At 44.5% G+C, this 15,429-nt stretch overlaps 1 protein-coding gene across 6 annotated transcripts in view; it reads right to left on the reverse strand.

Annotated features, from left to right (window-relative positions):
- Nucleotides 1-15,429, reverse strand: part of SDK1 (sidekick cell adhesion molecule 1) — a 536,293-nt gene that overhangs the window by 175,006 nt on the left and 345,858 nt on the right. For 5 of the 6 annotated variants that reach the window (XM_048493601.1, XM_048493599.1, XM_048493598.1 and 2 more), the window contains 5 exons: nucleotides 14,735-14,851; nucleotides 14,434-14,601; nucleotides 12,807-12,909; nucleotides 10,781-10,957; nucleotides 1,131-1,267 (listed from right to left, as the gene is read on the reverse strand). In XM_048493601.1, coding sequence (XP_048349558.1) covers nucleotides 1,131-1,267; nucleotides 10,781-10,957; nucleotides 12,807-12,909; nucleotides 14,434-14,601; nucleotides 14,735-14,851 — 702 coding nt within the window. The remainder of the gene's footprint in view (nucleotides 1-1,130; nucleotides 1,268-10,780; nucleotides 10,958-12,806; nucleotides 12,910-14,433; nucleotides 14,602-14,734; nucleotides 14,852-15,429) is intronic. The other variant, XM_048493596.1, reaches the window with a different exon arrangement.

Consider the following 15,429-nt stretch of genomic DNA (forward strand, 5'->3'; position numbering starts at 1 on the left):
TGTTTTGGACAGCAGGAATCCAGACACACTGCAGGGTAAGAGGGAAAAAGGGCCGATATAAGGACAGAAGAAAAATGAGGGGTGTGTATGTGTGGGTCAGGGCAGTGAGAGAAGCTATGGCTTCTCCCCATCCAGCATCAGATTGAAAGACAAAGGTTATAAGATGGTAAACCCACCACTACAACAACCAAGCCTTTATTGGCATATAGGACGATACAGGCAGGATACAAAAAACGAATTTAAAACAATCCCCAAACAAAATAATAATAGAGAATCTCTTAATAGCAGAGTGACACAACAAAATTACAAATAACAGAGCTATCCTTCAGGGTATATAATTTCTAGTAAAAACTTGGCCACCAATTCACAAACTACAGGATCAGAATTATTTGGCAAGTATAAGATCTTCTGAGCAGCTGATATCCTGTCACAGTTCAAGAGAAGAGCATTTGCATAGTTTCCCCTATTTCCCTCCTATTTAGTGCAGGTGGTAAATCCTAAAATGATCCCCCCACACACACACACATCTGTGAATGAACGAGACTGCAGTGAAGTTTAGGATGAGGGCATAAAGGAAGAGTTTACAATGGAGGTTGCACAGGCAATTCAGAAGGACAGGTTTTTTAATCGCTTAGGGTCTCAAAACCTTTAAACTGGGCTACAGGAAGGAGGCCAGCAAGCAAAATGGCACTTCAATGGATCTCCCCCCCCCCCCCACGCCCCCCAGGCTCTACTTCCATGAAAACAGTCATAAGCCCAACTTCGAGAACGGCACCAGAGCTCGATAATTGCACTCTTTGAGCAGTGAACATCAAGGCAACTGACCCTGGCACATTAACTCCAACACAAAGCCCCGTGCAGCCATCTGAAAAGCATCTATGGCTAAAGGGAGTGCCCAATTAGCATCCCCAGTGTAGCAGAACAAGGTAGAGCTCACTTGGGGAAAGAATGATTATTTCTTAACAAATAATAAAATCAACCACTAAAATTTGCAATTGAAGGAACAGGCAACCAGGGTGGCGCCTTCTAAAGTGCTCTACCAGGACGTAACGGAGAAGAAAAGGAAAGTTTTTAGCTCTTTTTATTGGGAGGAACAGAAGTGAGTGAAAATTAGCCTTAGGAGTACTTACTGTTCTCGGAGAGCTCTACAATGTAGTGAAGCACGGGGCTGTTTCCGTCAAAGGGGCGCACCCAGGAAAGGATGACGCTGCGGCTGAAGGAAGAATTCAAGGTGGCCAAAAGGTTCTGAGGGGGGTGAGGCAGTTCACTATGGAAAAAAGCAAAAACAGACCACAGGAAATTAGGCAAAAAAAAAGTCCAAATATCACTTCCTGGGGACTTCAGACCTGTTGGCGGATCTAACTTGGGAAATAACTGGAGCTTTAAGGGGTGAAACCTGAGGAGGGTGGGTTTTAGAGAGAGGAGGGACCTTGGTGGGGAACTGGGGATGTTTAGTTTGGTGAAGAGAAGGTTAAAAGGTGATATGATAGCCCTGTCTAGATATTTGAAGGGATATTATGTTGGTGAGGGAGCAAGCTTGTTTTCTGCTGCTCCAGAGACTAGGACCAGGAGTCATGGGAACTTCAAGGTGAAGGAAAAGAGATTCCACCTAAACATCAGGAAGAACTTCCTGACTGTCAGGGCTGTTCAACAGTGGAATGCACTGCCTCGGAGCATGGTGGAGTCTCCTTCTTTGGAGGTTTTTAAAGAGATTGTGTCTTCCTGCATGGCAGGACTTGATGGCCCTGGGGGTCTCTTCCAACTCTATGTTTCAATGCCACAGAGTTCACCTTTTGAAGTGGCCGTTTTCTCCAGGTGAACTGATCTGCTTTGCCTGGAGATCAGTTGTAAACTCAGGAGATCTCCAGCCACCGGCTGGAGGCTGGCAACCCATTTGGAAGAGAGCTTTACAGGCCTTGAAGAACTCAGATGGATGCCATGATGGATGTAAATGGGCCAGCTTACTGCCAAAGTGACATTAAAAAAACTCTTCAGAGTAACGCTGAGTTTTGTCTGGTTTCTCAATGATGATTTACGTGGAAATTCCTACAGTTGACACTTAAATAGCTAATGGCACTGTTACTTAACGTGGGGGGGAAAGCCAATTTTCAGATTTGTTTTTTAAATTGAGACAACTTGGTCCATAAATTCTTTTTACAGCGCGTTCTTGGTAATGGAATAGCTGTAAAACATATGAACAGGAGACCAAAGGGGGAGGAAGGAATGATTTAAGGTCGAATTTTTCATACTCGGGCGAACAGAAGACATGGCTGCCACCCGTTCAGAGCTCCCAATCAAAATTACTGGAAGCACTCTTAGGTTGCTGCCATCCGAAAGGCCATCTGCAGCCTGGGCTCTGGTTGGTATGTTCTGTTCCCCAACACATGGCAATTAAAAAAAAAGACACCAAGACAGAATACATGGAAATGCCTGCAGAAACTGCAAAGCAAAATCAATCAACAATCAACAATGAAACAATCAAAACATGGGCTGAGTCCCAAATTGTGTAAAGACATACATGAGTTACTGTGGTTGCTTGCTGAAAGATGTGGATTCGATTGAAACACAAGTTGCTTAAGTGCCCCCTATATGATAAGCTTAGAGAAGAAATCCTGGGGCCTAACTTGACTGAATGGGCTGGAAAAGATAATAAATGGAAATGGAACTATTTGCTGTTGGGCAAGGACCAAAGAATTTCCAGCAATGCAGCTCAGTTTTGTGTTTTAGTAAATAAATATAGGAAAGCAGGTGGACAGGAGACCATCAGTTCTTTTTAGAGGAAGGTTAAAATAAGTTCTATTTCATATTTGGAATTTGGCCTTTTGTGAATTATTGTATAACTGATTGTTAACCGTAAACATTCATTCATTCATTCATTCATTCATTCATTCATTCATTCATTCATTCATTCATTCATTCATTCATTCATTCATTCATTCATTCATTCATTCATTCATTCATTCATTCAGTGTTCTGGGAACACAGGTGGTCGACCACTGGAAGCCAGGAACAAAGATGAACCAGCTGACCCTTGGGTATCGACAGAGTCACTGGGTTCAACTCTGCTCTGGCCATGGAAGCAACAGCAAGCAGGGTAGGCTGACTCCACCAAGCCGCTCTGCTCTCATTGCTATGACCACCGATGCGCAGTTCTGAGCCAAGCAGACCCTGACTGCCCCAGGGGAGCCATCATCATCTCAAGCGACTCCTGAACATGCACATTATGTTGTTTTCACTTGAAAAGTGCCAATGAAGATCTAGCTGGGGAAGATCTTGCCAGAGAAGGCTCAAGAGGCATTGGCAGCACTGCCAAAAATCCAACGAACAGAGGGGTGTAGTGGTTAAGAGCAGGTGCATGCTAGTCTGGAGAACCAGGTTTGAGTCCCTGCTCTGCCGCTTGAGCTGCGGAGGCTTATCTGGTGAACCAGATTAGCTTGTGCATTCCAACACATGCCAGCTGGGTCACCTTGGGCTAGTCACAGTTCTTTGAAGCTCTCTCACCCCCACCCACCTCACAAGGTGTTTGTTGTGCTGGGGGGGGGGGAGGAGATTGTAAGTCCCTTTGGGTCTCCTTCAGGAGAGAAAGGGGGGATACACTGTTACATAACAGCGAATGTCCAACTCAATTCCTTTGTAAAATCAAAAGTGTGCTTGTTGGCTTATGAACATCCAAGAAACAAATGTTTTGGACTTGGGGTTGGCCCCACTTACAGGTAAGAACCCCAGGGTCTGCACTGAGATATTTCTTTTCTAAATGGAGGCCAAGACTCTCACTCAACTAACAGAGGAGAATGCCACTAGCCCAGCAATTTGTCACTGCCTGCTCACTGGAAGTTCTCTCTCAATATCAATTATCGCTGACCCTTGCTGGTCAGACCAGAAAAAGCAGTAATTGTACTTGACATTCTGTAATTAAAAAACGTACTCATTTCTTTCCATAATTTATTAAGCTGCCGTACACTTAGTGCTATCTTAAAACCACAGCAAGTCCACATTCATAAACAAAGAGCCATTCCAGCCCAGGGAGGCGGTTTTAAATCAGGACTGTTAGACACATACCCTGAATTTCAGATACCTTCCTGCGGCTGAAGGGAAGAACGGAGAAACAAATGTAATTTTGAATTAACGTCGGCCTGTGGCCTGTGCTTTATTGTAACCCACGCTAGCAAGGCTGCACAACCTGAGCTGAAAAATAGCATTATGTGTCTAAGCTGGGGAAAATGATTCCAGAAAGAGAACAGTGTTGTTCTGACACTATTTATTAAACTCCGAATCAAAAAAACGACATGAGAACCGCAGTAGAAGCTTTGGATGAATCTAAAACAGCACAAAAGGGCAGTAGCGAATAGAGACGACTTTACAAACTCCGGGTCCCACTGCAGAAAGGAAAATTAAATTATAGGAAGTATTCTTTCTGAGCCACATTCAATCCAAGCATGGGATATGTGCAACAGGTGCATCAAATGGATTTTCAGTGCAAATGCAATTTTTTTAAATTGGGAGGGGGTAATATTTTTCCAGAAATCACAGAGTATTGCACACAACCCTGCAAAGCCTGTCAAATTAATTGGCATACTGATTTCAGTGGGGAAAAAATACTTTCAGGGCTGGTTACCAGGGTAATCTAGCCAATCAGGGATCAATAATCAAGGGATGTTAGAACTAATGAGTTCAGAATGAGGCCAGTTCTGGATCAGAAAAGCATTTCATGGCCCTTCATGGCCAATGGGGGGGGGGGGGGGGAGATGGCCACCTTCCCCTTTCTGCAAATCACTGGAAGGACAGATAGACGGAGATTTAAAAATGGTAAAAATCCATCCCCTTTGGTCCAGCCTTAACAAGCACAGATGTACAAGCCTGCTGTGAACACTGTCACAACTGTTTTATCACACAAACCAAGGTCTGCAGTTGCGGTGCTGCAGAATCACTGGTTGTGGTGGAGGTTACACAGAGAAACTTGCCAGTGCATATGCCGTTTACTAGTCAAGTACATTCTACTGTAGATTGGGAAGTGGTTCTTGAGAGCCAGAGTGGTGTAGTGGTTAAGAGCAGGTGGATTCTAATCTGGAGAACCGGGTTTGATTCCCCACTCCTTCACTTGAGTGGCAGAGGTTTATCTGGTGAACCAGATGTGTTTCTGCACTCATTCATTCTTGCTGGGTGACCATGGGCTAGTCACAGTCCTCTCAGAACTCTCTCAGCCCTGCCTGCCTCACTTTAAGGTGTCTGTCAAGGGGAGAGGAAGGGAAAGGAGCTTGTAAACTACCTTGAGTCTCCATACAGGAGAGAAAGGTGTGGTATAAATCCAAACTCTTCTTCTTCTTCTCTTATACAACCTACTTTGAATTTTCAAAGAAACATATAGGGACCCTCTGACTTCCGAACCACTGAACACTGTGCTTGTCTTTGCACATTAGGAAAGCAGACTTGAGCTTTGACAGGGGGAAGATGGCCCAAATTAATGTCCCCAATAAGCTACACAGAGATTAAATGCAAAATCCTGTTTAGGATTTGCTTTGGATTGATTATTCTTGTCAGACTCCATGCAAATTTCTTTATATTAATAAAGCCAAAGCACAGGTTGAGTTTTCAGTCTCAAGTCAACTACACCTGACCTACTCTAATGTGTTGCACGCTCATTAAAGCTGCCACCTCGGTGCAAGCTCATTTTTGCTGTTGAACGATGTGGGAAATATAAGTAGTAACCTTTGATTGACATCAGCCACAGTAAGGGCTTAACAGTTCATTTTATGCAGCCTTCGAAACTGACTTCCACAACTATAAAATACGAAGGCACTGATGCCTTTGGTAAATCTGCTAACTGCTAGTAACAGATGATGCTTACACACAGCAGTCCCGAGAGGGAAAAGCAATCAGTGCACAAGAAGCACGTCTCTCTGGAAACGATCCTTTACAAACTGAAGAGGAACTCTTGAGGGAGGAAATGTGTTGCTCTCTCCATTGTATGCACAAGTGGAGATTAGCAAATATTAATCTCTGCTTAACCAACGCTTGCTCCTGCATCCTGTATAGAAACACTCCTCTGAAACCATCAAATGGAGGGGATGATAAATGGGTTGCTACTGCCATCGTGAATAAGTTGTGTATCGTCCATACAAAACTGTCTTCTTTTTCTTTACATCCATGCAATTATTTGCCCAGCTGAAGACATTAACTGGACTTCTGCCCAAGGGCATCTGTTGCATGGGGCCAGTCTTCTGTGGCAAGCCGAGGTGGAGAGACCAAAAGCAAAATCCAAACTCTTCTTCTCTGCTTTTCTTCTTCTAAATAAATAGGACCAGGAGAACACGCAGGAGGGCATTTTCCTTATCAAGCTGTAGATGAAGATCATTCATTAGAGCCACCTCTATCCCAAAGTCAGACTGGGCACCAGCTTGAAATGGGTCAAGGGCATCACCCTTTTTGGCTTGCTTTTGCAAAGAGGTGTGAAAAGAAAATTACCAAGTGTGTGTGTCGGGGGGGGGGGGGGTTGCAACACATGAAACTTTACACAGATTTCAGCTCTGCCCTTGTTTAAAGCACCTTAAAATAGCTACCGCCAGGCAGTGCTTGATCTTAAGGACACAGTCTACAGGTGGTGCCTCCTGGGATTTCAGAAAAGCCTCTGTTTAAGTCACTATGCAAACGGGGGGGGGGGGGGGACTGAGAAAACAGGAGACTAATATTAGGTGGTGAAATGTGGTAAACAAAGTGTTTAAGAAACAGTTTGGGAGGTGGGAAGCAGGTTGGGATTTTTTCCTTGGCAAACACCCACAGAGCAACTCAGAAAAGTAGTTAAAGTCAAGCTATTTGCTAAGGGAAATAAACCAGAAATGTTTCTGGAAAGATTTCTCAGACAGAGCGGGGAATAAGAGAGAGGCCAACAGCAGGTAATTAGAGAGACGGTGACAGAAGAGAGGATTACCAAGGAGGCGAGGGAGATTAAGCAAGGTTCCTTGTCAATTTTGTTCCTTTTTTGCTTTCCGTCTCAGTCACAAAAGACCTCCTAAGTCAAGTCTGTTGTGGAGTCTGACTTGCAGGAGGTAGTACATGGGGGGGGGGGGGGGGAATTCAAGGCCCACAAATCCAAATGAACAGAATTTGATGACTTTGGGCCGAGTGGAATGTTAAGTGGTAGACAGGAGCCTGGGAGTGTCCAAAGTGGGAGGGTAGTGTGATCTGTTGTGGAAAGAAGAGGAGGAGTTTGGATTTATATACCCCCTTTCTCTCCTGTAAGGAGACTCAAAGGGGCTTACAATCTCCTTTCCCTTCCCTTCCCCCCACCCCACCCCAACAATCACCCTGTGAGGTGGGAGGGGCTGAGAGAGCTCCAAAAAACTGTGACTCCCCCAAGGTCATCCAGCTGGCATGTGACAGAGTGCACAAGCTAATCTGGTTCACCAGATAAACCTCCACAGTTCAAAAGGCAGAGTGGGGAATCAAACCCAGTTCTCCAGATTAGAGTGCACCTGCTCTTAACCACTACGCCACGCTGGCCCTAGGGCACAATATCATGCTGAGGTGCAAAACCCTGCAGATTGGGCTCTGGGACCTTTCCCTAGCTGACCACTCAAGTCCCACAAGGCCAAGAAACATTCTAGCCCTGTTGGAGCACTTGCCATCCTAACTAGGCATGGTGCCCTAAAAGCTGGCAACCTCTTCCAGACTGGTGGGGCATGCATCTTCAATTCTTTGAGGGAATACTTAAGAGCACAGCTCACTCTCAGCAGATGGCTGGAAAAACATCTAAGCTGGAAACATCACGGCTGGGAGAACAACATTTTATTTGATATATTTGGTTGTACACCGCCCAGAGCCCTTCGAGGGGTGGGCAACATAGCAAATTTGAAGTATAAATAAATAAGTACTAAATAAGCTCTCCTCACTGTTCAGTCCACTCCCAGAAACTCCTTCCTTGACCCGGGGACCTCTGTCTACAGCAGGACATGTTCTAAAATAAAATCTATCTGTTGTCCAGTGGATTTCCCCTCCCTGTTGGTAGCAACACCTAAGTCTCCAAGTGGGATGGGATCCCTTCGTGATTATGCCTTCTTGCTGTTCTACATGAGAGAAATTGGGCCATATTCTAGGAAAGGAATCACTTTTCTAATGTGACCTGCATGATACTGGAATTGCCTCTGCAGATGACTTCGGGGGGGGGGGGGGGGGATCTAAGATCTGATCTTTCAAAAAGCACATGCTTTTTGGCATTTGATGGGGGGGGGAGCTGGTTTTATTATTATTATTTGCTTGTGTTACTTCCCACAGCAGGTATATTTGGATGCAGCCGTAATTTTTCTTTCCTGGATAATAGCCCACCAGAGAGTCTGGAAATTACTAAAAACCTTCTCCATTGTCTGGGAAAAGATAATCTGCTTTCTGCCTGACTTCTTCCCAATTGTTCTCCCGGAGACGAAGCATACGAAATGAAGAGAGTACAAATGGCAAGAGGTAGTCAATGCAATTTGAGGAATAGATAGAGATGGAATCCACAACAAGATGGGTTTTTAACAGGGTGTCATTTTGGGCTTTGTTACCATACATCCAAGAGAATCACTATTATTAACTCTCACTTAATAATGGAAAGATTTTCAGTGCGGCTTCGTTTTTGCTTGGCTTGCACTATGCCTAAATCTGTGTGTGTTTTTGTCTTCTCTGGTGTTCCTGCAGTTTGCAGTAACTTTAGGGAATATAAGCACTGGTAGACATGATGTTGGAGGATGCTCTAGTAGGGAAGTTAGAAAGGAAGATAAGGCCTGGAGAATTCTCGTTACGCTTCTGCTTTCCACAGGGGTGCCATTATTCATTCATTTAGGGCACCTCTGATATGTATGTGGCCACTCACAGGTAAGTATCGATACCATCAATAAGGGGTATAAAAACAACACAAAACAGCTGCTGAGCCGCCTAAAAGTACCCCTAGAAGAGACTTCAGATGGAAAACAGATCACTAAAGGAGTACAAAGATACAACTCCTTAGTTAAGAGCTTGGGTTAAAAGGAAGTGTTTTGACCCGACTCCTACAGGCCAGCACGGTAGGCGCACCAGGCAAGACTCAAGGGAAGGACCAATCTGCAGATGAGGGACTGCTACTAAAAAGGCTCTGGTTCTAGTCACATCCTCCCCACCTCTGCAAGCAGGGAGGCAGATCTGAACTGGAGGGCAGGACACACCATTGCTGTTTGGCTTCACAACTAAAGCCAGCATGGTGTAGTGGTTAAGAGCAGGCACACTCTAAATCTGGAGAACTGGGTTTGATTCCCCACTCTGTCACTTGAGCTGTGGAGGCTTATCTGGTGCATCAGTTTAGCTTGTGCACTCCAACATATGCCAGCTGAGTGACCTTGGGCTAGTCACAGTTCTTTGGAGTTCTCTCAGCCCTACACACCTCACAGGGTGTTTGTTGTGAGGGGGGAAGGGAAAGGGGATTGTAAGCCCCTTTGAGTCTCCTTACAGGAGAGAAAGGGGACATATAAATCCAAACTACACCTCCTCCTCCTACTACTAAAGAAATAGCCAGTCTATTCTCAAAATCCCCGTCCACCTATGTAGATAGTATAAAGTCCCTACACACAGCATTCTAAGCTCAGGAGGAAGCAATCAGTTTCCAAGTGTCTCTTCAGCACTGGATTTCAACCAAGTGTATGAATTGACTCCAGGAGGAGAACTGAAGGAAAGAGTGATCAAAAAATGGATGGCTTTAGAAAAGAACTCAGTCTATTCTTACCACTGACGAGGGGATGCTGCAACAAACCCCGAGGATGAATGATACAACATCTTGGAGGTGAACTTGGGATATAGCAGGGGTGGAAGAAGGAGCTTCATGCACCCCCTCCAGCGCAAACAGATGCAATTTCAAAAAGTATTAGTGCATGGCAATGCGTCTAAAAGATGGCTGCATTAGAATTCCTCCTTCTCTTGCCTAATGGAACAGGCCTGATTGCATTTAACTTCTGCCAAACGTAAAGGGTCTGTTCACTTTATATTGTCGAAGGCTTTCACGGCCGGAATCACTGGGGTGCTGTGCGGTTTCCGGTCTGTATGGCCGTGTTCTGGCAGCATTCTCTCCTGATGTTTCGCCTGCATCTGTGGCTGGCATCAGATCCTCTGAAGATGCCAGCCACAGATGCAGGCGAAACGTCAGGAGAGAATGCTGCCAGAACATGGCCATACAGCCCGGAAACCACACAGCACCCCGGTCTGTTCACTTGTTTAGAAAAAAACACACCATTCGGCCTCTCCAGAGGCCTGCTTAAGGTAGCTCACAAGACAAAACATGGCAAAAACAAAAACAACATCAAAACCATTCCGATTCACAATAGAAAAGCAAGCACTGAAAAACACAGCATTTTTAAAAGTCAGGGTATAAAAAACATCAGGAAACACTGAGCAGCCTGAAAGGATTCTCATAAAACAGTTCCCAGAAGCGGCTCTAAAAGCGGTTACAACTAATATCAGCCCCTTTCAAATTTATAAGAATGAAACAAAGATGTGCTGATGACTGTTGTCAAACTCTATTCTTGATGACGAGGAAGACAATTACACTGTGTAAAGGATTGCAGAGTTTGAACCCAGTCTGACGTTGGAATGACACAAAATCATCAGTGCCTCCTCCAGCGGCAGAAGGGAAGAGAGTCTATAGGAATGACCCCTGCGACTCTATAATGTATCTGATTCAGGCTAGCAGAAAACAAACAAAAAATGGTGGGAACAAAATTAAAGAAAGATAGAATTGATGAGCCGTATTGGATCCAGAGCTCCACACCACTAGCATACTCACATCACTTCCATTCGAGCCACTCTGGAATCGTTTCCTCCAAAGGAAGTGACTTCACACGTGTAGTCTCCGATGTCACCGGACCACGTCTGGCTGATGATGAGGGTCCCGTCTGTCTCGATGGCAATTCGGGAGCTGCTAGATGGATTTATGACAACGTTGTCCTTCTTCCAAACATACCTGATTGTCACAGTATTTCAGACCGTTAAAGTCAGCTGTCTATTTAGTTAAAAATGGTGAAATATCAAGTGCTGAAATTATATGGTAAAAACAGAGCTAAATAATTATGCCGAAGAATGATATTCACTAACAATCTTCCAGAGGTTCATCTGGATGCAGGAAATGTCTGACAGACTTGCAACAGGAATGAAATGTACAGAGGGGCACAATTCTACTTCTCTGAAATCAATGACAAATTTCCCATTGATTTTTAACCAAGGAGGTTTTGCAGAGAATTGCCAACAGCTGCTAGGCAGAGTTTACTGTTTTTAGGTCCCAGGTGTTGGAAAAACCATTTGGTTTTTCCTAAATTCTGGTTTTTGCCATTTTAGCTGTGCAGTGCAGAGGAGCAGGCTGCGTTGATGCTTGGCTCTTTGTGGGGTTGCTGGGTCTCCTATTAGCAACTTACCACTACTCCTCACTTGGGTTGCAGGAGAAGAAAACTGCTGTCATTGTGTGCAGTGTGACATTAGCTCTGGGGGAAAACTGGAAGTGATGTCACATCACTCTAGGAATCACTGGAGACTCTTTAGTTTTACCATACATTTTGTGTGTATTCCTAGAGTGACATGACGTTGCTTCCAGGTTTTCCTTGGAAAGGATATCACATTGCACGCAACAGCAACATCCTCCCATGTCCCTGCCTCCCAGTTCTCCTGCTGGTTGCCACTTACTGGCCAGCAAACCTAACTCCAGATCAGATCTAGCCATCTGGGCGTAACTCAAACTCACCAAAAAAATGATGGGCTCCAGCCACCTTCCTTGAACCATCAAGTTGAGATTTTGATTGTCATTACTACTACTACTATTACTACAAACACTACAAGAGGGGAAGCGCAAGACTTTCAGGAGGAATCCCTGAAGCGCTGCCAAATTTGGTGGGATGTTAAGTGTAAAACAAAACATATGCCATCCTGCCTTAGAGGATAGTCTCAAGTATAAATGCTTCATACGGTACATTGTCAAACTTCTAAATAAAGTTTAGCGTTAAATATATCTGGTTTATAAATTGACGATCCACAGATTCTTTTTTATTTCCTCTTGGTTATGTCAGTATTATGACTGATAGAAAAAGAATCAAGTTACATATAGTCTGTAGAAGGATTCTTCATAACCCCATCAGCAGAACTGGGGAGGGGGACTTGAAATGTGTTCCTCCCTTTATACAAATGAGGAATTATTTTCTCCCCTCTCTGTACAGGAAGCATTTGTCTGAAAACAAGCCATTTCATCCTCAGCTGCTCCCCTTCCCCACTTTGCACCTGTGTTACCTTTCATTTATGTACATTTTCATTGTGTCAAAGAAACGGGGAGGGGATTCCTTGTACTTGGAAAGCTGGCTCGCTAACAGACAGACTGTCCTTCCTATTCTGAATTTGGTATTACGTTCCTGAAAATCTGAGTCCGGGGAGGAGGGGCAAAAGTAATCCTTTCAGGAGGTTAAAACCCTCTGTGCAAACATTCCCACAATCCCATTAAACCTTGCCGGGCTTCATTCTCATTAAGAAGACACTTCTGACAAGACCGCTTTATTGATATCGTATTAACCTCGACAGTAAATCACGGGAAGTTGTGTTGAAGTCATGAAGTGGAACCACAGCTTATTGTAAATAATATATAAGACTGAAGTGGAAAAGGAGGAGTGGGGGAAAACCAGAACAGACTTGATTTATGGGGCAACCTACAACCTCACGACACAGTCACTGCGTACATGAGTGCCAAACCTGGGCTCTGGAAAGAGCGCCTCTAATGCCACTTGGAATGGTTTGTGGAATTAAGTTCAAATGAATTGCACAAGCAGTCCACCAACCTGATTGAAATCCTGGGATCATGAGAAGCCTCACAATGCAGTGTCGCTGTGGTTCCTTTGATAACCGTGCTGTCCTCCGGAGGGTGGACAATACAAGTGCGATCTGAAAAGAACACAACCCACAGTTCAGGTGACAACTGCCAGCTCGCGTCTTGACTCGGACCTTAGCGCTCTGCAGGCAGCAAGTCGAGTCATTTGTCATTCCAGACAAGAATATTTTTGTCCCCTGCTCCCACCTCAAAAGCGTGGGACTCTCAACGTGGGACTCTCTTTATCTCACACACAAAAGAGTAGGACTCTCGTAAGAGCTTCGCACGAATTAGAAAAGCAAATTTCATTGCTGAGAGGAGCCTCCCTTCTTAACTGCAATTAATAATTTGGACGTCAGCTTTGGGCTTCTTCTTCCCCACCATCTCCTATTGTCCCCACCATCTCCTATCCTTTCCCACCATCTCCTACCATAGACATAGTGACAATGGCTAGATTACCCTCATTTGCACTTTGCAGAGATCAAGGAATATGGTAGCAAGGTTGACCTTAACCGCAATTAACACCAACCAGGAACAGAAACCCTGGCGCATGCATCAAGCAACTACAAAGGAGGTGTGCCCTTAACTGTAGCTGCCTAAGGCAAAACAGGTGTTCTGAACCAGAGTTGGAGGGAAGTGCGCTGTGGATGCTTGTGTTGAATAAACGTAGCACCTGGTAGCACTTTTAGTAGTGATTTGGAGTTCGTCCTAAAGGGCACAATATTTCTTACCAGAAATATCTGTAGACCTGAAAGGTACCCAGTGCTGGCACGAAGCCACTGAAATAACCATAGACATGGTGACAATGGCTAGATTTCCCTCATCAGACATGGAAACAAAGGGGCATACCTTGGTCTGGAACTTCTAGTGCAATGTTGGTTCCCACGCTCCACCTCCAAACCCTGTTCTGAACCTCAAAGCCACCCCTCATTGGTAGAAGTCCAGTCAGTGGGCGGGGACATCTGCATGTCCTCCTTTTATAGACCTTCATGCCCCATAGCTTTATTTTGATGCAACCATGATGCAGAGATCTTTCAGCCCCCCTTTGGCCATGGAAATAATCAGCAAGCAGCTCCAGCAGCAGCATCAGGTGGGTGCCATTTAACACACATGAGAAAATTCTAGGTGTGTATTATGTGCAGCAATGAACATGGGTTCACTAGCTACAATCTGTATTCAAGAGCAGAAGACACACATAGCAATTTTTAAAAGACTATTAATTTCAACTAATCCTGCCCCTAACTTCAGCCCAATATTTAATACTTTTCAGTTAAGCCTGTTGGTTTGAATATCTGAAAATTTCTATTTCTGTTGACTATTTCTCCCAGGTTCACTGACGTCTGCAATTTACGTTTGCCAAATTATCCCAATCACCGCTGCCCAAAACACAGGGCGCTGCTTTGTTTTGTTTTGGGTAGATCGGCTTAAATCAGAAATCTCGAAAAACACGCACATTATGCGTATTTAATTATTCAGGGATTTTTTATTCCTGCCCTCGCCCATGAAATGGAAATTGTGCAATTGGTTTCCTGGGGGCACAATGCGAACTGATTAGGCCTTGATTAATATTAGAGATTCAAATGAATGCGAGTCCTTACTCCACACAGTGAGTGTGGCAGAAGCGTCCAGGTCTCCTTCCGAGTTGACCGCGCAGCAAGTGTAGTTCCCAGCGTCCTGAAGGAAGACGGGTGTTATCTGGAGGCCTCCAGATTCGAGGAGGATGAACCGGGGGATCTGAACAGACCCGCTGGCCAAAATCTGGCTCCCTGAAACAGAGTGCGAAAGAACAGCTTCAGTTGTCCAGTTTGCAGTGCGTGAAGCAGCTAATGCTCCACTAATTCTCCCCGGTGGACAACAGTAATTAAGAGTGATTTCCCAACAGGGAAATAAAGCTTTTACCCCGTTTCCACGTAATGGCAGGTTTGGGAGCCCCTGAAACTTCGCATCTTAAAACTGCAGTCATTCCTTCTGTAACCGTAGTGTCCACGGGTGGCCAGATAAAAGTGGGTGCAATGTCTGGAATTTTTTTAAAAAAAAACAGAAGTAATTAAAATCAGCTTAAATTTGACATCATCTCTCAGAAAGATCACTCAACTTTTTTGGTATGATTTTGTATCCATTTATTCAGCACTGGTAACAGAGAAGGGCACCACAATAACATGAAAACCTTTCAAAAGAGACAGTAACCTTTCATTACCCGTCTCCCAGGGAATTCTCCCAAACTTGGATTATTGGTTAAATGAAAAATAGAAGGAATTCCAGCAGTGCTCGTAACACGTACAAGCACAAACGCTTTTATGGCAAAGCAAAAAGGGTTTGCAAAAATGTGGAGGGGGAGGGGAAGGAGCTGAGCTGAAACAAACAAAACTGTTTGCTTTCATGCAACAGCCTTTTAAAGATGAAATGCAATTCAAGGGCAATATTCACTTGCAAAGTGAAATGCCATCAAAAGAAGTTTCCATTTGAGTATCGAACAATGACTCTCATCCCATTCCTATGGCTTCCCTATATAGAGACAATCCATCTCATACGAAGTCTTCCTCTTTTCCTGCTGCCTCCAACCTTTCCTAGCATTATTGTCTTTTCCAGTAACG

Source organism: Sphaerodactylus townsendi, linkage group LG04 (assembly GCF_021028975.2).
Source record: "Sphaerodactylus townsendi isolate TG3544 linkage group LG04, MPM_Stown_v2.3, whole genome shotgun sequence".
Lineage (NCBI taxonomy): Eukaryota > Metazoa > Chordata > Lepidosauria > Squamata > Sphaerodactylidae > Sphaerodactylus > Sphaerodactylus townsendi.